Source organism: Mustela erminea, chromosome 1 (genome assembly GCF_009829155.1).
Source record: "Mustela erminea isolate mMusErm1 chromosome 1, mMusErm1.Pri, whole genome shotgun sequence".
In the NCBI taxonomy this organism is placed as follows: domain Eukaryota; kingdom Metazoa; phylum Chordata; class Mammalia; order Carnivora; family Mustelidae; genus Mustela; species Mustela erminea.
The window spans coordinates 87,944,283-87,968,558 of record NC_045614.1 but is presented as its reverse complement, the minus strand read 5'-3'; the positions used below and the strand labels follow the sequence as shown (position 1 = coordinate 87,968,558).

At 42.1% G+C, this 24,276-nt stretch overlaps 2 protein-coding genes across 9 annotated transcripts in view; one reads left to right on the top strand and one right to left on the bottom strand.

The window, feature by feature from the left end:
• METTL6 (methyltransferase like 6) overlaps window positions 1-9,421 on the bottom strand; it is a 14,734-nt gene extending 5,313 nt beyond the window's left edge. Inside the window, exons 1-4 of one of the 6 annotated variants that reach the window (XM_032332732.1) lie at window positions 9,333-9,421; window positions 8,056-8,466; window positions 7,062-7,196; window positions 704-874 (exon numbers count right to left, since the gene is read on the bottom strand). In XM_032332732.1, coding sequence (XP_032188623.1) covers window positions 704-874; window positions 7,062-7,196; window positions 8,056-8,280 — 531 coding nt within the window. In that variant the 5' untranslated portion in view covers window positions 8,281-8,466; window positions 9,333-9,421. Of the gene's footprint in view, window positions 1-703; window positions 875-7,061; window positions 7,197-8,055; window positions 8,485-8,919; window positions 9,017-9,219 lie in introns of those variants that run through there. The other 5 variants (XM_032332715.1, XM_032332725.1, XM_032332707.1 and 2 more) reach the window with 5 other exon arrangements.
• On the top strand, window positions 9,355-24,276 carry EAF1 (ELL associated factor 1). 3 transcript variants are annotated; one of them, XM_032332675.1, is made up of 7 exons: window positions 9,355-9,734; window positions 11,613-11,707; window positions 13,550-13,686; window positions 15,883-16,073; window positions 17,741-17,974; window positions 18,064-18,133; window positions 20,934-24,276. In XM_032332675.1, exons 1-7 carry the CDS (start codon window positions 9,365-9,367, stop codon window positions 20,938-20,940), a joined length of 1,104 nt encoding a protein of 367 aa, XP_032188566.1. In that variant the 5' UTR covers window positions 9,355-9,364; the 3' UTR covers window positions 20,941-24,276. The 3 variants fall into 3 exon arrangements, with proteins under 3 accessions (XP_032188566.1, XP_032188558.1, XP_032188572.1); XM_032332667.1 differs by lacking the exon at window positions 20,934-24,276 and adding an exon at window positions 18,472-20,927; XM_032332681.1 differs by lacking the exon at window positions 18,064-18,133.

Below are 24,276 nucleotides of genomic sequence, written 5' to 3'. Positions count from 1 at the left end.
ATATCTGGTAGGGTATCAATCTCTGCCATCTCATTCTTTGTCAGGAGTGTTCTGACCCTTTGTTCTTTCAAGTAAACTTAGAATCCTTGGCGGGGTGGTGGGGGCAGAACACCCTACCAAAAAACCCCAAAACAGCCAAACAAAAAAATTAATAAAATGTATAATACTAAATGGAAAAGTAAAATTGCACAATACATGTTACTCTTTTTTAGGTATATAGCTCAGTACGTTTTATAAGTACATTACATTCATCTTACACTTTTGTAGTCTTTCAATATTTTCTAGTCAGACAATTATATTATCTACAAATAATGAGTTTTGTCTCTCATCCTTGTTTTTTTCTCCATCTTTTTTTTCTTGTCTTTCTGAGCTGATTAGGACCTCCCTGTAATCCTGAAAGGAAGTACTGACAGTAGGCCCTCTCATCCCCATAAAGTTCTAGATACTCCTTATTCTGTCCCTGTCTCATACTTTTCCCAGTCCCTGAAACCCTTTATCAGTGAAATCACTGGTAGCCACCTCTTCAGAATTCAGATTCTTATGCTAACAGACTGTCCTCTGATGATACTATTTTTCCTGCCATATACTGACTACATGGCCTACCCCTAGTGAGAATGAGGAGACTCTGTAAATCTAGGCATGAGCCTCAGAAGGGAGGTAAGCAAAATCAGGATGTCCAACCTCTAGGCTCCGAATCACTAACCTGGTAAATATTTTTTAAGACAAGGTGCATCTTATCAGGGTGAACAGCAGAGAGTACAAATATCAATAAGACAACATCCACAGACTCTGGGGGCACATGTTCCAGAAGGTCATCTTTGGTTAGATCACACTGGAATACCTTGCATCTTTCTGCGTTGTATAAAGGATTTTGCTAGAGAAGAGGGGGAAAGTAAAAGAATTTTAACGCCACATCCATGTTGACACACATAGAAAAATACAGCATCAAAAGGAGATTCAACGGAAAAAAATTAAAAAGAGATCCTATTTCCACTGGTGCACTGCTGCACAAAAATCAAGTATCACTTTGTTACTGGGTAAAACTGAGTAACGTAGCATTTGTACACTAAAGCATGTAGTAGACAATATCGCTATGAGGGGCAAGATTTCATTTTAACAAATCACCTTTAACTGAGGAGGGGACACAAACTATTACATATTCAAAGCTGATCATTTTAGAAGTACGTATTTCTAAAAGGATGGTAAGGGCAAACTGACCTATTGCTTCTTTAATCCTCCTTTGAATCACCTCCTACAAATCTAAATCCTTTCACAAGCCCTTCCAAATCTACTCACGAAGACGCTCCCACAGTTCTTTGGGCATATTTTCCCTTGAGGCAGCAAGCTAAGTATACCTAACTTTTCTTTTCTTTTCCTTTGCCACAACTGTGTTCTTGTACATGGTGGATGGTGGGTTTAAGAGCATTACAATAAAAGATAATACATAAGAGTATCATAAAGAAAGAGTATCATAAAAAAAAAGAGTATCACAAATTGTAGGGTGTAACAAGAGCATTATAAAAAAATATTAGTCTTTTCTGTAGTATAAATAAGGACTTGAATAAACACAAAGGTAATGGATGGGTAGATTCAATACTGAAATGATGTCAATTCCACTTCTAAATCCAATATGATCTCAACAGAATCCCAGCAGATTTCTAGAAACTTGACAAGGCAAATTTAATTCATCTGGAAGCAAAAAAACTTTTAAACTGATTTGAGGAGGAGGTACACTCCTAACATCAAAACTTATTACAAAATGTAGTACTAAAACAGTGAGGTTTGAGAATGGGGACAAATAAATCACTGAGACAGAACAGAGTTCCCAATACAGGGCCCCTCTATATAGAGGAATTTAGTATTGTGTATGACAAAAGACAGGTGACAAAGTTGACAAGTATATCAAAAAACATAGATAATAAAGGTGGCTATTATCAGGAAAGGAAATGAATTTCTTATTCAATTTATTGTGTTTGAACAACTAGTTCCACACTTGTGTTAAAGGATGATTGGTTACCGTTCTAGTTTCAGTTCAAAGATATACAGCGGTATAAAAATGTAGCTCCCATCCTTATAGTAAGAAAAAAGATGGACAGACAGCAAAGTAATGACATTTTGGTGAACCCAACAAAGAACAGAGGCCAAAGAACCACTAGCCATCCCAAAATATGGAGACAGAGAAGTGCCTTCTGGGTGAGACAGAACCCAGGCATTTATTTGCTTCCCTGAGGCAGAAGCCTCCCCACTGGAAAGATAAAACTAGAAATTTGGCAAATAGCTGGAGACTGAGTGTGGCTGTTATAGTGTGAAGTCCCTGGGGGCTGAAGTAACAGAGGTGTTCCCATCCTCTTATAGGTGCTTCCTCTGGGGACATCATGGGGCTCGCAAAGAGGATGGCCTTTCTCATCTCCTTTAAGGAAGAAGACTTAAAATGCAGGGGAAAGGTCATCTAAGGCCTACAGCCTTAAGGTACTGATAGAATGCCACTGGGGGAAGGAAAATACTCTGCTCAGACCCAGTTTTAATCTTTTTTTCTAAGTTGGTGTTTTTTTAGTATATGTGCTGCCGATTGTTGTTGTTTTTTTAAGTAATCTCTACACCCAATATTGGGCTCCAGCTCACAACCCCAGGATCAGGAGTTGTATGCTCTTCCAACTAAGCCAGCCAGGCGCCCCAAACCTAGTCTTAATCTGAAGGGAGAATGACCTCAACACCAGAAAGGAGGATATAGGTATATACCTCCTGATGGAGGGAAGGGAGAGAAAAGCTCTAGCTGTGGAGCAGCAGACATACTTGTGAAGATCACATGCTGGGACACAGGCCCACTACGCAGTTCAGAAACTGAGAATCAGATAATAATCCCCTCTTCCACACCTTACCAACAAGTGTCCAGTGCTAATAACAACAGTGGACTGCAGCTAGGAAAGCTGTGAGAGACTGGCTCTTTACGAGGAACAGTATAATGAGAAGACCCAAAGCCAAAAGGAGAGACATGAACCAAGTCACCAGAGGAGTCTGAAGTCTCTGGTGTCCATAACAACAATAAACCTCACAGGTAACTATAGCAACAGTAGATTTCAAACACAGCTCAACTCCTATCCAGATTATTACAAATCCTTATTACCTCAGTATCCCACTCCCCTATCTAACATATCTGGCTTTCAGCAAAAGACTACAAGGCATACCAAAAGGCAAGAAAAAACTGAAGAGATAAAGCAATCATCAGAATCAGACTCAACTATGACATCGATACAGGAAATAAAGTTTGAGGATTTAAAATAACTGTGATTAATATTAAAAGCTCTAATGAAAAAGATAAAATTCAAGATCAGATAGGTAATTTCAGCAGAGAAATAGAAATTACAAAAAGAATCTTAGAGATATTAAAATTAAGAAACATAGTAACAAAAATGAAGAATGCTGCCTAAAGGTTCATCAAAGCTTACTGCTTAAGAAGGAAACCGTGCACTTCAGATAGGATGAAAGAAATTATACAAACTGAAAATACAAAGAGAAAAAAAAATTAAAAAATAAAACATCAAAACACCATCCGAGAGCTGTGGGACAACAGCAAATAGTTTAACATATATGTAATGAATCTCAGAAGAAAAGAGAACAGAGCTGAAGAAATAGTGGCCAAAATTTTTTTCCAGATTAATTAAAAAACATAACCAAAACTTTAAAATATATATATATATATTGGGACGCCTGGGTGGCTCCATGGGTTAAGCCGCTGCCTTCGGCTCAGGTCATGATCTCGGGGTCCTGGGATCGAGTCCCGCATCCAGGGAGCCTGCTTCCCTCTCTCTCTCTGCCTGCCTCTCTGCCTACTTGTGATTTCTGTCTGTCAAAAAAAAAAAAAAAAATACACACACACACACACACACACACACACACACACACACACACACATAGTTACAAAACTCCTACACAAGACATAAAAGCTTAGAACCCTGAAAGGAAAAGATTAATAAATTTGCACATAATTTAAATTCTATCAAAAGACAATACCAAAGGGCGCCTGGGTGGCTCAGCCGGTTAAGCCTCTGCCTTCAGCTCAGGTCCTGATCTCAGGGTCCTGGGATCGAGGACCGCATCAGGCTTTCTGCTCAGCAGGGAGCCTGCTTCTGCCTCTCTGCCTACTTGTGATTTCTCTGTGTCAAATAAATAAAATCTTAAAAAGAAGAAAAACGACAATACCATAAATGCTAACTACAAATGTTTGCAAAAAATCTAACAATATTCAGAATACACCATAAAGATAAGAAAATGACAGAAAAAAAAGAGCACAGGTTATGAAGAGACAATTCATTGTATAATGCAAACCCCATCTGTGGTTCTTTTGTATTTTGTTTACTATTTAATCTCAGCGTTTTGTTTACTACTTAATCCCCTTAAACTGGGACATATGAGGCTCTCGATAAATATATGTAGAATAAAAGAACTCACAATCACAAGAAAAATTAATGCCTAGTTACATATATAAGGAATAAACATTAAAATATGAAATATTACTTTTTGCCCATAAGATTGGGAGATATAAAAAAAACTGATATCAAATGGTGAGAGCAAGGGTACCTGAACTGCTCAGTAGGTTAAGCATCTGCCTATAGCTTAGGTTATGATCTCAGGGGAGAATGAGTCCTACTTCCTCCCCCACTCCCTGCTCAGTGGGGAACCTGCTTCTTCTCTGCCTCCATGCCCCCCTTCACTCTGAGCCCCCCACGACTCCTGCGTGCATGCTCTCTTTTGCTGTCAAATAAATAAAATCTTTAAAAAAGAAATGGTGAGGATGTAGCTAGAATGGTAGCTATACGTTAAAATTTATATATTAAATTTTAAAAAATGTATATGAAACATTAAAATTTAAATGTGTATGCTTTCTCTCCAAGGAATTCTTCCATAGAGAAAAGTATACACACGTGTTTTGGAGAGCAATGCATAATGCTGATTATATTAACTCTATTTGTAAGAGTAAAAAATTAGAAGTGATTTAAACAAATACCAACAGGTAACTGTTACAGTATATCCATCCTATGGAATACTACAACACATAAAATATGGTAGACCTACATGTACTAAGATATGATGTGGAGTGAAGAAAGCAAGTTACAGTACAATGTGATACTATTATTAATAAAACTTCTAGGGGAGCCTGGGTGGCTCAGTGGGTTCATTGTCCAACTCTCTGATTTTGGCTCAGGTCATGATCTTGGGGTTTTGGGGATCAGTACCATACTTGGCTCCATGCTCAATTGGAGTTAGTATGTTCCTCTCCTTCTGCATCTGCCACTGCCCACAAACCCCCCTGCAAACTTACTTTCTCTTTAAAGTAAGTACATAAACAAAATCTTAAAAAACAACAACAGGGGTGCCTGGGTGGCTCTGTTGGTTAAGCAACTGCCTTCAGCTCAGGTTATGATCCTGGAGTCCCTGGTTCGAGTCCCACATCGGTTCCCAGCTCCATAGGGAGTCTGCTTCTCCCTCTGACCTTCTCCTCACTCATGCTCTCTCTCAAATAAATAAAATATTTTAATTTAAAAAAAAAAAAACAACAAAACTTCTAATGGATGCTAAAACTATGAAAGGTTGATGGAAAATTAAGTATTTGAAAAAGTATCCCCCACATATTTGTTAATGGCAAAAGGTAAATATTTGTACACCTTAGGAAGCTACCTTTTAGGTAGGAATTAGGTAGTTACTACCTTAACCCAATGATCAACACTAAAGCATCACTTATAGTGAGGTTATCAGACATTAACTACAAGATGTAGTATCAAGGATACAACATCACCTATATAGTATTTTTGCCAAAAATATTTTACCTGATTTAAATCTAACTTTTAGTTTACAGGAAATACAGGTGATAAAGAAATAAGTTGAACAATGATATGAATAAACAATCAGACCAATTTGGAATGTGGGACCGCATTACAGAAAATGGCTTGCTCTCCAAAAACTCAATGCCGGTGGGGAAAAGGTCAAGGGCAGGAACGTTTTAGACTAAGGAGATTTAAGATACATGAAGAAGTACAAGATGTAGTCCTTGACTAAATGCAGCTATAAGACATGTACGGCATGGAACATTGGGTGTGGTGCATAAACAATGAATCTTGGAACACTGGAAAAATAAAATAATTAAAAAAAAAAAAAGACACCTAGGACTATTTGAGTAAATCTGAATCTGTACTGGGTATTAATGACATTTGAAGGTTATAATTACTTTTGGTAGATATAATAAGTGTATTGCAGTTATACAGAAAAAGCCCTTATTTTTTTGAGTATGTATGCAGACATATTTAGGAGGGAAGTGTCCTGACATCTCTACTTTACTTTAAAATAGTTCAGCAGAGGCATCTGGGTGGCTCAGTCAGGTGTTCAACTCTTGATTTGAGCTCAGATCATGACCTAGTATCACTGAGATCAAGCCCCTTGTGGCGCTCTGCACTCACTCAGCACAGAGTCTGTTTAAAAAGTTCTCTCTCTGGGGTGCCTGGGTGGCTCAGTGGGTTAAGCCTCTGCCTTCAGCTCAGGTTGTGATACCAGCATCCTGCGATCGAGCCCCATATTGGGGTCCCAGCTTGGTGGGAAACCTGCTTCTCTCTCTCCCACTCCCCCTGCTTGTATTCCCTCTCTCGCTGTCTCTCTCAAATAAAATCTTTTAAATAAAATCTTTTAAAACATAAATAAATAAAAAGCTCTCTCTTCCTCTGTCCCTCCCTACACTTGCGTGGGCATGTTGTCCCTCTCTGCATCTCTAAATTACTAAATAAGTAAAATCTTTAAAACAGTTCAGCAAAGAAGTAAGTGTATAAAGCAAATGTGGCAAAATGTTGGCAATCAGTAAATCTGGGTGTCATTTTGGTAACTCTACCTTTCTGACAAAAGCTGTTTTTGCAGGTACTATATATGTATGCGATCAGAAAAAAACATATTCATGGTGATCACAGCTGGTTAGCTTCAAAGAGAGGACAGAAATTAGGTATATGAGTAGAAAGGTGGGAGGTCAGAAAAATCTAAGAAATTAGCAACACAACAGAACACATGCATGGAGCACCAACCTTGACGTATTCAACCGCTCTTGGAGAAAAATCACAGGCATAGGCAAAGATATTCACATCTTCTTCTAAAAGTGGGAATAAGCAGTTCCCAACACCACAGCCAGCTTCAAGTATAGTCAATTTTTGATCTTCAAACTAAGGAAAGAGGACCCAAAGTCATAACATGCTACATTTGCATCACAGAGAAACAAACTGTACTCTAAGTATACGCCTCAGAAGGTGAGAGACAAGGTGTCCGCCCCCACCATGCCCCCCATCAACAATAAACAAATGAACTGATAACCTAAGTTAATACTGACACCTCACTTGTCATCCAACATTGGGTAGTTTGGTATGGTGAAAACACAGCATAAAGGCTAAGAAAACGGGCTCTGGGACTAAACTGCTTGCTCTGAAATCTCCTCCCCCAACCTGTGTTCTATCACTGCCCAAATCACTTAAACAGCTTTGTGCTTCACTTTCACCGGCAAGTGGAAATAATCATGATGCCTACCTCAACAGTGTTTTTACAAGGCTTAAATTAGAGAACACATTTAAAGTTCTAAAAAAGGGCCATGGTAAAGTGTTGATCATCTTTATTCTGAAGCTATTTGTCACGGAAGTCACCCAGTATGAAATTAACATTTACAACTTTCAGACTGACTTTAAGAAGTAGAACATATCTACTAAAGCTCTCTTTCCTATGAATTATATAACCCAGAAACCACTAAAACTACTTGAAACCAAATAGTGTATTTCTAAGGAACAAAGCATTTTGACAAGCTTTGTAAATTTTCTACCTCACATTCCTCTCTGGAACGCAATAAACACTCCAGTTTACATTAAAAAAATTTTTTTTTATTAACATATAATGTATTATTTGCCCCAGGGGTACAGGTCTGTGAATCCTCAGGCTTACACCCTTCACAGCACTCACCATAGCACATACCCTCCCCAATGTTCCTCTTCACATTTTAAACGAAAAACAACTCAAAAAAGGTGCAAATTAGCTTACCTCTTTACATGATCTGAGCTCCTCAAACTCTCTTGTGGTCCAGTGTCTATCTTTGAAGAAGTTAGTACTATTTCTTTTGTAAAAAAGGTCCCAGTTCTTCTGAGCCTCTTTTTCCAGTTTTTGCTGCTTAAAATCAGACACCAAAGCCTGATCTCTTTTCAGTTTCTCTTCTTCTTCAGAGCTGAGAACCCTTGCCTGCAGCCCTTTCCTTTGTAAAGAAGCCATCTCCTAAATTTATGGTAAAATATTTAACACTGCTGAAGAGTCTCCATCCCAGAATAACCTGAGGAATTCAAGCTGATACTGCAAACACTGGCAGGGTTTTTCATATGTGGTTTCTCAGGTTGGGTTCAAGCCTCAGGCAGCATCGGTTGCTTTGCAAGAAAAAGGAGGTGGTTCCGGTTCTTGGTTCTAGAAGTTTTTGAGACCCTGGGTTAGTGGTTCTAGAACAGTTCTTCCACCAAACAGTTCAAGTCACCATTTCCTAGACGCTGACTCTACACTAAACCAGGCCCATTACACAAGAGGTCGGTCACAAAGACGAAGACATACATAGTGCCTACCTTCAGAGAGCTCACCTTCAGTGACCAGCGCTCTCACGCACCCAACTATAGTTCAAACCAGAACAAGTCAACTATTATATCAACTATTAGAAACTTAATCCTCTTTATTACCGAAATACCGTGATACCACGAACTAAACCGATATAAAAAAGACACGCCCAAGAATTGACTGAGAAACCTTGGGGAGAAAACGCATCTATTTCGGGGCCCGTGAAAGGGGCGACTTCCCACCACGAGAGCTCCCTGATCTGGGGATGGGTGGTCAAGTGGGGTCATCGTTTCCCAAGAGTCAGACACTCACTTTGGGGGTGGGGTGGGGAGAGGAGGGGCATTAGGAGCCAAGCCCGGCGATCTGCGTCTCTGATCGCACTCCCAAGAAGCTGTCTCACGAACCAGAGTGGGCGTCTCTTCCCAAGGGGCTGAGGCTCTTGCTTCTCCATTAATGCGTGAAGGAGAAGAGGCCAATGACGCGCAGGGCAGGATCCGTCGGGCTCAGGGCGCTCGGGAGAAACGAGGCGGCCCTGGCCGCCAGGGCCCGCGCAGAGCCGGCCACCCTGGCTCTCAGACCCGTGTTCAACTAGTTCGCCGCGCTCGGGCTCACCGTCATCAGTTCTTACATTCACCTGGACGGGCAGGACCGGACACACTCAGCCCTCAGCCCGGCCCCGGCCTCGGAAGCCGAGTGGGGAAGCCGCGGCGCGGGGACAAACACACCTGGAGGCCAGCTCCCGGCGGGATCCTTTGCCATGGCACCGCCCCCGCCACTTCCGCCACGAAACCAGAGGTCCCTCCCCGACGCCGGAAGTCCCGCGGCCCTGCTTCCGCGCGGACCTCCCCCAACCCGGCGCGGAGAAAAGGCTCTGCTTCCGGCCCCGGGTGGGCGCCGGCTGGGCTCGCGGTGCGCGGCGGATCGCAGTCCCGGGAGCGTCTTTCCCCCGTACGTTGGCGCGGGAAGCTCGGGCCGCGGCCGCGTCAGAAGAGTGCCGGTCCGGGCGCGAGACTCGTGCGGGGCCATGAACGGGACCGTGAACCCGCTGCTGGATCGCGAGGAGCACTGCTTGCGGCTCGGAGAGAGCTTCGAGAAGCGGCCGCGGGCCTCTTTCCACACCATTCGCTGTAAGCCCGCGCTCCCCTCGGTTCCCTTCGGCCGCTGCGCCCGCCTCTAGCCAAGCCGACTTTTCCCTCTTCCCAGGGCCCTCCAAAGCCCAGGAACCCCTGCCTACGTCAGCTCCCTTCTCTCCTACCTGAGATCGTCCGGGACCTTGATCGCCCCCCACCCCCGACCTTTTCCAGCTCACTCCCAACCAAACCTTTCGCCACTCCCGACTATTCTTCTGTCTTGTGGTCCCGCATACTTCTTCCGAAGGCTACTCGCCCCTTCTTTTTCGTCCACCCACCCAGCCCTTCCTTATACGAAACTTAATCCTCTTTATTACCGAAATACTGTGACACCACGTCAGACTCCAGCTCTCCCTCTAAGCCATCCCCCTTTCTGATGACCCTACAGGGTGCTCCACTTTTAAAGGAGTCTTTCCCGTTTGCTTGTGAGCCTCATCGACTCCCTCCTGTTCCACTCTCTTCTTCCGTGTCTTCCTTAGCCTTCTTCCTCCTTCGTCTTTGTTCTGGTCACTTAAGTTTGCGCTTACTCCCCTCCGCAACCAAAGAATTCGCATCCTCTGTGCGTTCCGTCAGGGCTTCCCCTTCCAGCTTTCCGTGCCTCGTTTGACACTGCTTTTTGTCTTTTGAGGTCACCTCTACTACCCAGACTTTAACTCAACTCCGAGTCCCATGTGGGTGGAGAATAAAATTAGAATTCTTGAGCCTGGAATAAGTTAAAGCTTGAGCTATGTTTGGAAGCAGAGGAGAGGAGGCATAAAGAACATCCACATAGTTATTATGCTGGACCTTCCTTTTCTACATGATTACAGACTCTGTCTGTTGAGGGAGGGCATGTCTATGTCCAGGGTAAAGTTTGGCTGACTGAGCTTCCCTGTGTGATTCACAAGCTCCTGGCTTCCCGTCTTGGTAGTGCTAATGCTGGCGAAGACTTGTTTTTGTCTAAGGAGGTAATAAATGTGACTCAGTACATTGGAAGAGGGCGTGTTAGATAATGAAGTTCCATCTTTCTGTGGTCACCTGCCATATCATTACCGTGTCTTCTACTGACAGCAGATCGGCTCTTTCAGAGGAAGGGTATTGGGATTATGATAAGAGCATCATTTCTAGAGCAATGTCCCAGGTTGATGGTTTAGTAGCGTGAGGGGCAGTGTGGAATTTGGGACACTTCACATAAGCACCTGACCTGCAGTCTGAGGCTAGTGTATGTCAAAATGGAGTAAGATGGCTATTCATGTTGTACTTCAGCAGCAGCTGAGAGAGATGGGCAAGATTAACCTTTGGAGGTATAGTTCTCTGTACTTTCACAAGAGCATTTTTGTTAAAGCTAGGAACTTGAGTGTGGCAAATCCTAATTTTATTTCTATGCAAAGTGAAATCAGCTTATGTCATTCATGTTTTATATAGGGCTTAACAGTAACAGTCTTCTTAATATGCTGTTACTTTTGATCCTGTATACAACCCTGATAAAACACCTTATGGATAATCAGGCATTCATTTTCATCTATCTCTTGGGAGAAGGGAGTATCTTTGCTTAATGGGTTTATGAATTTTAGCTTTTTTATTCTTCAAAACAATCCAGAGGGGATGGGAGGAAAAGTATGTGGGAGGTATAGATAAAACAAGAGTGTCCCTGACCTGGTAATTATTGAGGCCGGGTGACAGTACACAGGGGCTCATTGTACTATTCTCTCGTTTTTGTATATGTGGGGTTTTCCACAGTGAAATAGTTTTTTTTTGTTTGTTTGTTTTTAAATTCTAAATTTGTATTTTCCATTTATCTGGAGTAACAAAAATTTTAACTTTTTAAATAAGAATGCCCAGGAGGCTTAGTATAAGTAACTTGTTGGATAAATGTTCTTTTGCTTTTCCCTTTAGATGACTTTAAGCCAGCATCTATAGATACTTCTTGTGAAGGAGAGCTTCAGGTTGGCAAAGGAGATGAAGTCACAATTACATTACCACATATTCCTGTAAGTTTATGCACTGTGGAATCACAGTGAATCCTCATATTCTATGTATTGCCATTTGAATTGCCTACTATGTGAAAACCTTGAGATTTCTAAAGTTCCAATGTAAGGGGAAAAGGGATTTTGGGGGTGGGGTTGGATGGAATTCATGCTTCCTAGGTGCTTGAGTAAAAATGATTCTTTGCCATTTTCCCCAAGTTCCCTTTTCTCCCATTTGCTACAAAGTAGATGATGTTCCTTTCTGGATCCCTGACCCCTCTTTTAGAGCTGCATAGCTCCCCCCTCCCCCCAAAGAGCAAAGCTCTAGATGCTATGTTGATTTATAGCGACACCAGTTTAGGAGAATGGCACAGGCAAGCCAAGAGTTAAGGCAGGCAGGAACAGGATTGACATACTTCAAATATCTGGCAAAAGGTGAAGTCCAGGCTGAAGGTTTCAAGCGAGAACCAGAGTAACAGAGCAGTCAGCTCATTTAGGGATGAGGAACCCAGTTAAAAGCTAAGTTGAAATACATTGCAGAGAGATTTGTTTGAAGCTTTGCCCAAGGCAACACTGTAATCAGAAAGCCTGAAGGATCAAACAAAATACTCTTAATGTACATGTGTCACTGCATGTCACAGTCTGGTGCTGGAACATAATAAGGTCTTGGTAACCAGTGATAGAATGAAAAGGCTCTGGACGAGAAGCTTCACGTGTTGGAAGGATTACTTGTCTGCCAGTTCCAACTGCTGTTTTGTTACTTGTTGCCTTTGGCAGGTTACATCATCTCCCCTTGGATCTTCGTTTGCCAAATGTAAAATGAAGAGGTTAGATAAATGGTCTCTAAGGTCCCTTCCATCTCTAAGTTTTTACCCTATGAGTAGCGAGTCAAAGAGCCAAGCAGTCTTTTTATTCTATATGAGATTAAATCCTATAGTTGTCAAATATTAATTTTTATTTATGTCAGATATTAATTGAGCACTTACTGTGTGCTGGCCCCTTACTAAGCACCTAGAATACAGTCTTAAGCAACTTAAGTACTTTTCTTGCCCTTGGGGAGCTTATGGTCTAGAATTAAATATAAAAAAACTGCAGAAAATCAGGGAAGGTTTCTCTAAGGAAGTGACTTTTGAGCAGATTTGAAGGTTGAGTAATTGAACGAGAAAAAGGGGCAGGATGTAGGCAGAAGCCTCATTAAAGCCCTGTGAGAAAGAGCTTGAGAATCGGAGAGAGGCCATCCGCCTTCTGCTCTGGATTCCACAGAACTGAGGGCTGAGTGGTCCAGGTTGAGGCAGAAGGGACAGATGTCTGGTTTAAAGATTTTATTTTTTGGTCTCAGAGCAACAGGGTAGCAGTTGAGGGGCTTAGGGAGGTGAGTAGCATAATGTACTTACTCTGAGCCAGGCAGAATAATGAGCTGTCCTTAGAGAATGCTCTGTCGGTTACTTGGCCTGAGGGGAAGCCCCGGACTCTGAAATTATAAGGAAATACAGAGATCACTTACTGGTTTTACTTTCATAGTGAAAGTTCTACTCAGTGCAATACTGAGTAATGGCTAATCTATTTTTATCAGTTCACATCTTGCCATTATTTGTAACATACCTTCAGTCCTTAGAAAAATGTATAGTAACTTTGCAAATTATTATTACCTTTCTCGATTATTGAGAAGCAGTTGCACAGTTACAGATTCTTGCTATATTATTATTTCCCCTTTCTTTTTGCCTATAAAGCCAGAGGAATTAAAATAGAAATCTGTTTATTCTGTTCTATTTGAGTAGCTCTGATAAAAGATTTGATGAGGTGGTCATTTGTAAATATTTAACTGGTGTGTCTGGATTAATCGTCTTACACTTTTGTGGCATTTAGGGATCTACACCACCAATGACTGTGTTCAAGGGGAACAAACGGCCTTATCAGAAAGACTGCGTGCTTATCATTAATCATGACACTGGTGAATATGTGCTGGAGAAACTCAGTAGCAGCATTCAGGTCAAGAAAACAAGGTATGTGAATAACCAGATAGACTGATACAGGGTTTCTGTATCTTTGCATTATCCATCAGTTTATTTTAAAAGGAGGTGAGCACTGGGTACTCAGTGTCCTGTTGGTAATCTCAACAGCTCTACCTCTGTCTTCTTGACAAGTAAGTAAAATACCACTACCTCAGATGTAATAAAAAGAAATAATTCTTTTAAGACCTGAAACATGGAAGCCACCGGGGAAAAGGACGTACTTTACAATTAAATCCACTTTATTAATCTCATGATTGTTGATATAATACCACCTCATGGGATAAGATTTAAACTCCTAGACTTGTAATTATGAAAGAATCATAGAGTGATATCTATTCTTTCTGAGATGGAAAACATTGAAGGTACTCAGGTGGCTTAGTCAGTTAAACGGCTGCCTTTGGCTCAGGTCAGGATCCCAGTGGGATCAAGCCCCATGTCGGGGCTCTCTGTCTCTCTGTCAAATAAATAAAAACCTTAAGAAAAAAATTTTTTTTTCACAAGATGCATTTGAGGTATTTCTAATACCAAAATAAAGTTTTGCCTATTTTTTTTGAATAGCGAGCTCTTTTAAAACTTAATTCAACAGGTATTACATATCTAATGTGAAGCCAACTAGATTTTTAAAGTCAAAATTTATTCTGTAGAAGCAACCCAGTGGTTCTATTTTTCACATTGTGATACAGCAATTATTGTAATAGTCATGAAATCTTAGAATGGACTCTAGGATTTAAAAATCTTAGAGTGAACTACAGCCTGATTGATGTTTTCCTGTTTATGCTTTTTCAAGCCGTTTTTCTGTACTCATTACACAAGAAAGTAGCTACAGTTTATTGAGGGATTATCACCTGCTGAATGCTATGCCAAATGCTTTCATGTGTTATTCTCCACAACTTTACACATAACTTTTAGAAAGATGCTATTGTTACCCCCCCCTTTTTTTTAAATATAGCACTTCTTTTTTATTTAATTTATTTATTTGACAGAGAGATCACAAGTAGGTGGTCGGGTGGCGGGGAGCAGGCTCCCTGCTGAGCAGAGAGCCTGATGTGGGGCTCGATCCCAGGACCCTGAGATCATGACCTGAGCTGAAGGCAGCCGCTTAACTGACTGAGCCACCCAGGCACCCCTGTTGTTACCCTTTTTAAAAAAAAAAAAAAAAAAAAAGGCACTCAGATGAAGGGACTGATTACTAGTGAGCTTGTGACTTCCATGGAGTCAGCACCAGAGCTGAGCCTTTCCCTAGGTATGCCGCTTCCGAGCTCCTGCTCCTCTCCCTCGAGGGATATATTTGTGTTAATTACTTCCCCCAATCAGTGCCACCATTACCCTCCAAAAGCGGATGGTGGTGCACATGTCTCTCACTACTCAGTGTCATCTGTGGACTAGCAGCATTTTATCACTTGGGTGCTTTTTTACTTTTTAATTTAATTTTTTAAAGATTTTTATTTGAGAGAGCACAAGCAGGGGGAGGAGCGGAGAGAGAGAGAAGCAGACTCCCCGCTGAGCTCCCTCCATCCCAGTCCTGGGATGGTGACCTGAGCCACCCTGGCACCCCTTGGATACTTTTTTAAAGTGTAGAATTTCAGGACTTGCTGAGTCAGAATCTGCATTTTAATGAGCTCCCCAGGTGATTTGTATGCACAAAGTTCAAAAACCCAAAGTTTGCTGGGCTAGTCCAAATTGTAAATGAATAAAATGTTCTCTGTTTGGGGTGGAATGCTTTGCCTGTCTGCTCGCAAGAGCTGGCATGTGACAAGATGAGCAAGCAGTAATAGGTCATGCAAAAATGTGCAAACTAACCAGTATTTCAAGAGCGGTTTTACTTAGTAACTCATGTACTTGTGACTGTAACTTTATATTGTACACAGGTCAAATAAATAATCCTGTTGTCTTTGAGTTCTCATAATCCCTTTGTGTCCTACATACTAAACGTGAGCCCCGTGAGGATTGCATGTCTGTTTTGTTCATCTCTGTATGTCTGGTGCAGAGTGCAGTACTGGAATCAGTAGGCAGTTGTTGAACAGGTAGCTCATGTGAGAACATTACAAACATCAGTGTCTTGAAGTAGTCTTTAAAGAGCACAGGGATGTGCAGAGACCTATGGGTACTTGGTCCCCTGAACAGATTTGAGTACTGTTTTTGCCCCTCCAATTTAACGGAGGCTATCTCATGGATATCTCACTTCAGAGCCGAGGGGAGCAGTAAAATCCAAGCTCGCATGGAACAGCAGCCCACTCGTCCCCCACAGCCACCACAGCCACCACCACCTCCACCACCTATGCCATTCAGAGCTCCGACAAAACCTCCAGTAGGACCCAAAACTTCGCCCTTGAAAGATAACCCCTCACCTGAACCTCAACTGGATGACATCAAAAGAGGTAAGCAGCATTTTCTGGAAAACAGTAGCAACTTGGAGTGGGACTTTTGTGTTTTTGTGGTGATCACAAGGCTCTTGTATTGACATGACAGCATGGGCATTTTCTGCCATTGAAATTTCTGCAGAGTTCACCGTTCCAGAGGTGATGCAGGTGGGGGTTGTTGCCACTTGCTTCATTGGATTAAGGGGGGTCCAGAGATAGTGACTGGAGTTGTGGCTGTCTTGCAGCTTTCTGCTTAGAGGTCCAGGATATGAACAAGCATGACTGCCCCCTGAAGGTCTATACAACATGCCTTTAAAGCTTTGGGAGAAGAGAATTCCAAGGTGTTGGGGTAAAAACCAGATCTGTCAATGTTAGTATAATATCTAGGTCAGAAAAACAATTGAAAATACCAGGACCAATGCTTTGTACTAACACAAAGTATGTGAACACAAAAGTGCCATGGGGACCTGGAAATGGACACAGCCTAGAAAGACCTAGAGATCTAGTCAGGCTCTCTCCAGTTAGACCCCAGGCCAGGATCACCTTGGCTTTCTCCCCATACAGTGAGTGGGTGGTTTTAATTGTCCAGACTCTTTAGGAGGTTATGAGACTAAGTGTCGTATTCCAGATTTGTAAAGTTCTATGAAACAGAAGTAAATCTGTAATAGTGGTAAAAAAGGGAAAGATAACGAGTTGTCCTTTAAGATAAAAAGCTTCCCTTTTCTACCTTGTAGAAGTGCTCTCGTAGTAAACAGAATCATTCTCTGTGCAGTGCACATTCGTTAAGCTGCTGTTTTTGTTTTCCTCATGCTGTTTATCAAAGTTTTCACTTTAGCTGAATAGGAATTGGACTGTGAGTGGTTGGTTATTGTCAGTTATGCCTAAAGGAACCATACTTGTTTAAAACCACATGGTATGTTTGGACAGGAAAATCTGGCATCTTAGTGTATCCTATGATGTATCCTTAATGTACTCAGCAACACTGGAAGGGAAACTTGTTTTTCCTTCCCTGCTGTTCATGGGTAGAAAATGTAGTACCAGATGGGCTCGGCTATCGGGGAAGTATAGAAAGAGTGCAGAGGAAGAATGTCATTTCCCCATTTTCCATCAGTTACTGTGGTTACCCCTGCCCACCTCAGTTTCTTTGTGTGACAAGAAAGCTGGAAAGGACTTCAGAGGCTGCCCACTCTGGCCTTTCATCTTTTTCAGTGTCTCAGAAAATTCATTGACTACCACCTAGGTCTCATTGCTGGTTAGAAGTAGATCCAAAAACAAGCATCCACATGTTCCAGTGCCTAATCAAATATTTTTCAACCCCTTAGCATAGTACTTTTCTTACTTGGTGTTTAATCCCATAATTCACAATCCTTTTTTTTTTTTTTTTTTTAAGTAGATAAGGCAAATAGACTTGATTCATTTCTTACACAGAACAGCCATTATCTGAAATGGTTTTCTGTTTGGTTATTTGGGGTGAAGTGTATGTTTCCATTGTCTCTCTGAAGACAGTGTTATTTTGTTGGTTTTGGTTTTAGTCATTTTGTTCGTATGTTTTTAGGAAATTAAGCAGGAGTTTTAAGTTATTCCTCGTTGCTGTTGGTCTTGCCACTTCACTGTCTACAGAAGGTTCCATGTGTGGCCTTGAGAGGGGTTGCTGTGCTCACCCCAGTCATGTCATTTTATTCCAGAGCTGAGGGCCGAAGTTGACATTATTGAACAGATGAGCAGCAGCAGCGGGAGCAGTTCCTCTGACTCGGAGAGCTCGTCAGGAAGTGATGACGACAGCTCCAGCAGTGGGGATGAGGACAATGGCCCGGCGTCCCCCCTGCAGCCTGCACACCAGCAGCCCTACAATATCAGGCCGGCTGTCGCCAATGGAACCAGCCGGCCACAAGGCAGCAGCCAGCTCATGAACACACTCAGTAAGTGTGCGCTCCCTTTTTCTGGCTTTGGGGCGGTGGGAGTGGTGCATGTCAGGCCAGAGGTGTGGCTTTTGTTTATCTCACATCAGAGTCTCTACGCCAGAAGAGATTTAAGGCAAAAGAAAGGATCCCGACAAAGAAAATTAGGAGCAGAAAGGAGTAAGTTACGGGTGGCTCAGTTGGTTGAGCAGCTGCCTTCGGCTCAGGTCATGATCCCAGCGTTCTGGGATTGAGTCCCACATCGGGCTCCTTGCTCGGCAGGGAGCCTGCTTCTCCCTCTGCCTCTAGCCTGCCACTCTGTCTGCCTGTGCTTGCGCTCTGTATCTCTCTCTCTAACAAATAAATAAAATCTTTAAAAAAAAAAAAAAAAAAAAGGGAAGTACAAGACTAAGAAGTCTGTTTTCTCTTTTTTCCCCTACCGGCACAAATAAGGTCTTGTGAAGTCTGGAAAATGCTGAAACATGAACATCTTGGCTCTGTATTTTTGCATTTGCCAGGCTTTTGGGGTGCTGCCTACCACCACACTGCCCCCGCCTCCCCATCTTTGTACAGTCCCGAGAACTCCAGACTGGTGGCCCACAGCCCACAGACTTGGGAACCTGAGCCATTAGGATGTATTTGGAAACCAACCAGCTGTTGGCAAAAAGGAGAGGAAGGGGCATTGCAGTGTCGGGTGGCTCTCAGTGCAGTTGGTACTAAAGTAAAGAAGAGCAAAACAAGAACAAACACAAATTTATTGGACATGGGGCGAGTGCTGCTTCCTTTTGCCCCCCTCTCTCCAGAATCCTAATGAATGCTCTCACCTGGTATGACTGACTGCCTTGGAGGAGGCTGGAAGGTCTGGAGGCAATAGTGGGGAAGTTAACTTAGTTAACCCTGCTACTGTGGACCAGGGAAAGGTAATTCTCAATGTCAGCACAAGAGATGTGGGCCAGAGAAATCTTTGTTTGGGGAGGGGCAAAATATGTATTGCAGGATGGCTAAGAGCATTCCTGGCCTCTACCCACTAGGTGGTCTTCTTCCTCCCTTCTGCCCCAGTTGTATCAACCCAGAATATCTCAAGACATTTCCAGATGTCCTCTGGGGGACAAAACCACCCCCACCAGATAAACACTACTCAAGGCCCTGCTTTTCTCCTTGAGTGAGTCCAGCACTGTTAGGTTACCAGTGAAGGATCCTGTCTACTCTCCGGTTCTGTGGGCCTACATTCTAGGTATCAGGGTGTGCTTCGGTGCTCTTCTCAGTTGGCTCGGGAGAATGATGAGTTTCACATCGGAAGTTTGGTGTTCACAGTGGAAAAGTACCAGATAGCTACTGTGGCTTTAAGTCAGTTCTTAATTTTGCCCAGTTAATGCTAAATTACCCTTTCCTTTTAGAAAGAAAGAGCAAAAAAAATGGCGCCGTGGGTGTTACCTGCCTACCAGTGCCTTAAAATTCTTTTAGTTCTTTATGGCTCCAAGTTACCCTGTTCTTCATTCTTCAAATAGCAGTTCCTTAACTTGGCATATCTCATAGACAGTAAAATACTAGGGTTATTTAAACCAGGATTGTCAACTGGAACCAACTTATAAACTCTAAAATCACAGTAAATAATGCAAATTTGCTAACCCTGATATAAAAATACATAGAGTCATTATCATATTGTTTTTCTGAGTAGTAACCTAGGTTATATTTTTTCTTCTCAAAAATAAATAAATGGATCAATTTGAACCTGAATCAAATCAATTACATAAGCAATTTCAAAACTAGATTTTTCAGTTCCATTTACACTGACCTATTAAATACACCGCATCTTACTGTGTAAGCAGTTGTGCTCAGCTTAGCTGACAGGAGTGGCTGCCAGGCCCACACTGATTTCTTAAGTTTAGAACATGAGTCGTCACATTCTTGAGTCTCAGACCTCTTAATTCTTAAAGTTATTGAGGACCCCAAAGGGCTTTTGTGTATGTGGCTTAGATCTATCAATATTTACCATATTAGAAATTATAATTGAGAAATATTTAAAATATTTCAGTAATTCATTTAAAGTAACAATAATAACCATCAAATGGTAACAAAAGTAACATTTTTATGAAGAACAAATTTTCTAATCAGAAAATATTTAGTAAGAAGAGTAATATTGCTTTACATTATTACAGCTCTAATGTCGGGCTTAGTATAAACCCGGATTCTATACCCATTTCTGCATTCAGTCTATTGCCATAAGTTGTTCAGGTTGATGTAGGTGAAGAAAATCAGGCATCACACAGGCGTGGAGTAGAAAAGAAAGTACCCTCTGGAAAGGTCCCCAAGTCCTCAGAGCAAACTTTGAGAAGACCTGGCCTAGCTCTTGTCATAGTTCACTTTTGTGGTGTCAGCTGGGGTTCTGTTAACTCTTATTATCATCTGAGACTGAAATGTTGAGTACTTCTGTTCTTCACTCCTAAAACCTAAATTCAGCACACTAAACAAAGATCAGGGGCTTTACGAAAGCTCATTAGTTGAGTTGAGGTTTAAAGTAACATGAATATCCTGGGCAGAGGTGTCCCAGAGGGAATCCTGGATTAGCGTGTTCCTGGTATAAACAGTATTCAGCTTTCTTACCAGGAAGCCTAACTCCATGTTATTTTAGCTTTTATAAAGCAACTTAATATGGACAATTCTAGGTGGTGAATCAGTTATCTGTAAGTGCTTGGCTTGCTTTTTATTAACACATTTTTAAAAGCTGTCTGGCCTGCTCCTGGCCTGCACTATCCCAGTAAGCAGCATCACTGTGGTTTGCAGCTCCCAAGAATGGCATTTCTTTAAAAGCATCGATTGCATCAGTTTTGTCCCTGAGCCAAATTGATTTTCCTCCCTAATTAAGTGGAATTGGCCTGGTTTTACTGTAGTGTGATAACCAAGGCAGTCAAACAAAGAACTGTGGGGAAGTCCTTTTGAAATTGTGTACTTTTGGTGTGATTCTGTTTTCTTTTTATAGGAAATGACTTGCAGTTGAGTGAGTCTGGCAGTGACAGTGATGACTAGACGCGGCTCTTTCGAAATCAGCTTCTCGTGCACAGATGTGCTGCTGGACCCGGCTGCGCTCGCACAGAGCCCCATGCTGAGAGGGACACACTGTGGATCAGTGACTGTGTAGGAGTTTGAGGCTCTGGAGGTCTCAGATATTCAAGTCTTTAACTTAGTGGTGGTGGGTGATTTTCTCGTATAATTTCCGAACAATCTCCTGTTGCAAAGTAGAACTGTGATAGAACTAACAGAATTATATTTCTATTTGATTAACACTGTTCATGGACAACAGATCAATGTGCCCTGGTCTAGGTTACTCAAAGGCCTTTATCTCTATCAGGCCAGTGATTCCATTTTAAACCTCAGCAGCCACCTGTTTGGCCAGGTGGTTTGCACCAGTGAAATGAAACCTGGTCTTTGAGGGGTAGGAGAGGGAGGGAAACCTCAAACTGCAGCATTGAAATATGTTAAAACCACTTCACACTGCTGAGACAAAGTGGTAAGGAAGTTTTGTTGGACCCAACCTGATAAGCTGTGTAGAAACAGACTTCAAGAGAGAGTCCTAGAGCATCTGCCGGGCAGGACCCTGGAGCTCTGCTAGTTCAACCCCCTCATTTACAAATAAGGAAAGAGAAGCCCACGGTTGGCTACGGCTGGTCTCGTGCCCCCACTCCAGACTTTCCCTGCTGCTCCCTCCCTTGAATCTCACTTATTGGAACTGGAGATTATTATACTTGACACTGATAGCTGTACATTGGAGCTTTTATTGGATTCCAAAAGACAAAACTGTTGGGTACGTCTGACTCAGATTCTGATCCAGAAAGTCTCTAACTCCATGAGGCTAGGTGAGCAGGTTAAACCATCAGCCACCATGCTGACACTCAAGGTACAGTCAGATGGGGGCTCTTAGTTCCACGTAGACCCATACTAAGGGTTCTTTATTCAGTGCATTCTAGTAGGGGGAGGTAGGAGTGGAAGAGAGGTGTACTGAAGGAAGCTTTCCAAACAAAAGAACCAGCAGCAGGTTTTCAAAAACCAGAATCTAGATAGGAAGCAGTTCTGCAATATGAAATGAGCACATTCTTTGAGAAGACATTTCTGTTCATGCTTTTCTACCACTGTTTGTGCCTGACTCCCCGACCAATCTGTATTTTTGATATAAGAAAGTCACAAGATTGCCTTTTTGCCATGTGTGGTTTCCACGTGAATCTTACAGGAAACTGGTCACTAGTAAATGTTCCGTATTGAGTGAATGTGTGATAAATTGTCCTGTGATTAGTATGGAATAGCCCATTTCTGTAATTGGAATGAATACAATTTGAAGGTCCTGAGAAATTTCTATTTACTTTGGTTCAGTGGGTATCAAGAACATTAAAAATGATTTTCCTTCCTTGGGTTCCTCCACTTAAAGATGGCCTCTGCTTCCTCTGTTAGTGGATGGAAGCAGTCTGGACCTGGGAAGGAAGTAGATGATTCACAGTGGGGGCTCTGGGGAGAGTTGCACCTTATAGAATCACCTGTTGGATGGACACAGTGCCTCTGGGTGAGCTGGAGATGTGGGCCTGGCACCGTCATCCAGCAGCACACTCACACCACCCCACCCAGTACAGATAATAGGGTAACACAGTAGTCCTCTATGGTGGGTTCTTAATGCATCATGATGTTTCTGTGGGTTTAAGGGCAGGTAGGAATTTATTTATAATGAATTGATAATTGTTTTTTAATTCCTTGGTAATGACAGCTCAGGGAAGGTGCGAGTCATGACTGGGAGACTTATTACTGGATATGGGAATTGGTTCAGAGATCTTAACTTGCTCAACTTGGGGCAGGTTCCAGGAACTTGAACTAAAAATATCTATTTAAACCTCTCTCTCTCTTTTTTTTCTCCCAACGTCTTGATTTATACAGACAGAATTGTGGTTTTTGGTATGTTGGGTCAAGATGTTTGTTTCTATAGGAAATGCTTGCATATGGCACTGGATTTGGTGATTTGAGCTCTCTAGGCTTCAGACCCTTTCCTCTGTCACCCATCCTGTCTCACACTGCATGGTTCTCCTCTAGCCTGTTTCCATTTTGTTCTCTGCACAAAGCCCTCTTGGTTCCCTCACTCGGCCCTCTATCTTCACCCACCAGAACAAGAACAAGAACAAGAACAAGGAATCTTTTCTTTTCAGAAATCAAGAATTTGGCCTCAGAGACTACTTCTCATGAGTAACCTCATGCCAGCCTCACTGGACTTGGTCTTTGTGCCTCTGTGCCTTTTCAGTGTCTCCCTTCCCTCTGCCCCGCCAAGCCCCAGTCCTGACACTCTGGAGACGCCATCCTCGTGGACTCTTCCTCTGTTCGTTTCTGCCCACTACTGTGGACATACTGACCTTCCTCTTGCCTGAGCTCTGGTTGCTGTGCACTCCTTAAAAGCAGGGACTGTCCTTCTCATCTCTGTTCCTTGGGGTGTCCACAGGAATAGATATTCAGATGCTTATGGCCTGGTGGGGAGGAGGGAGAGAAAACCAACCAGTGGAGTACAGAAGGTAGACATAGAGAAAACATTCCAATTCCAGTTTGGAGACAGCTGGAAATGATCCATGCTGATTTTCTTGGTTTTGAAGTCTCTAACGGAATTGTTCAAATTGCCTTTTCTTTGTCTTGTACACCTTCTACCATACCGTGGGTCTTTAGGCAAGGTATAAAGACTTAAATCCGAGGTACCCAAGGAGCCATGGCAAACCACAGTAAAGATGTGATTTGGAGAAATGTAATACAAACGAGATGTGTGATGATGCCACTCATTAACTACTTTATTTCTAGAGCAGAATCATTGTTTTCTGTGTGTGGTATTAATATTTGTGTGCTTCAGTGGTGGGAAAACTTGAAAATTCCAAAATCCTTGCTATCTTTATTGAGAGGCTGGTTAAATAGGGTATGTATTGGGGGGGGGTGTGTATGTGTGTGTGAGAGAGATGTATTTATTACATTATTTTGAAAGATAATAGTCTGTTCTGTGGATGTATATTATTAGGTACAGCCAAGTTGGAAGTTTCCATTTGGCAAGGAAGGTAGGATTTCTGAAACTCAGGCCTTAACCAGTAGGTTGGAAGACAAGACCAATTGAAGCGTTATGAAATGTTTTTGTTGCTTCTGTCCTCTCTGTCTTGGGTTTGTTGTCTTACTCTTTAATGATTTTTAAAAATCTCGTGCCTAAAACTTTATTTTGCATAATTATGAAGTAGATGTGCATGTTTACATTTATGTAAAATATTTGCTGTGTAAAGTTTTTTTTTTGTTTGTTTATTCTCTTAAAGATCACTATATTT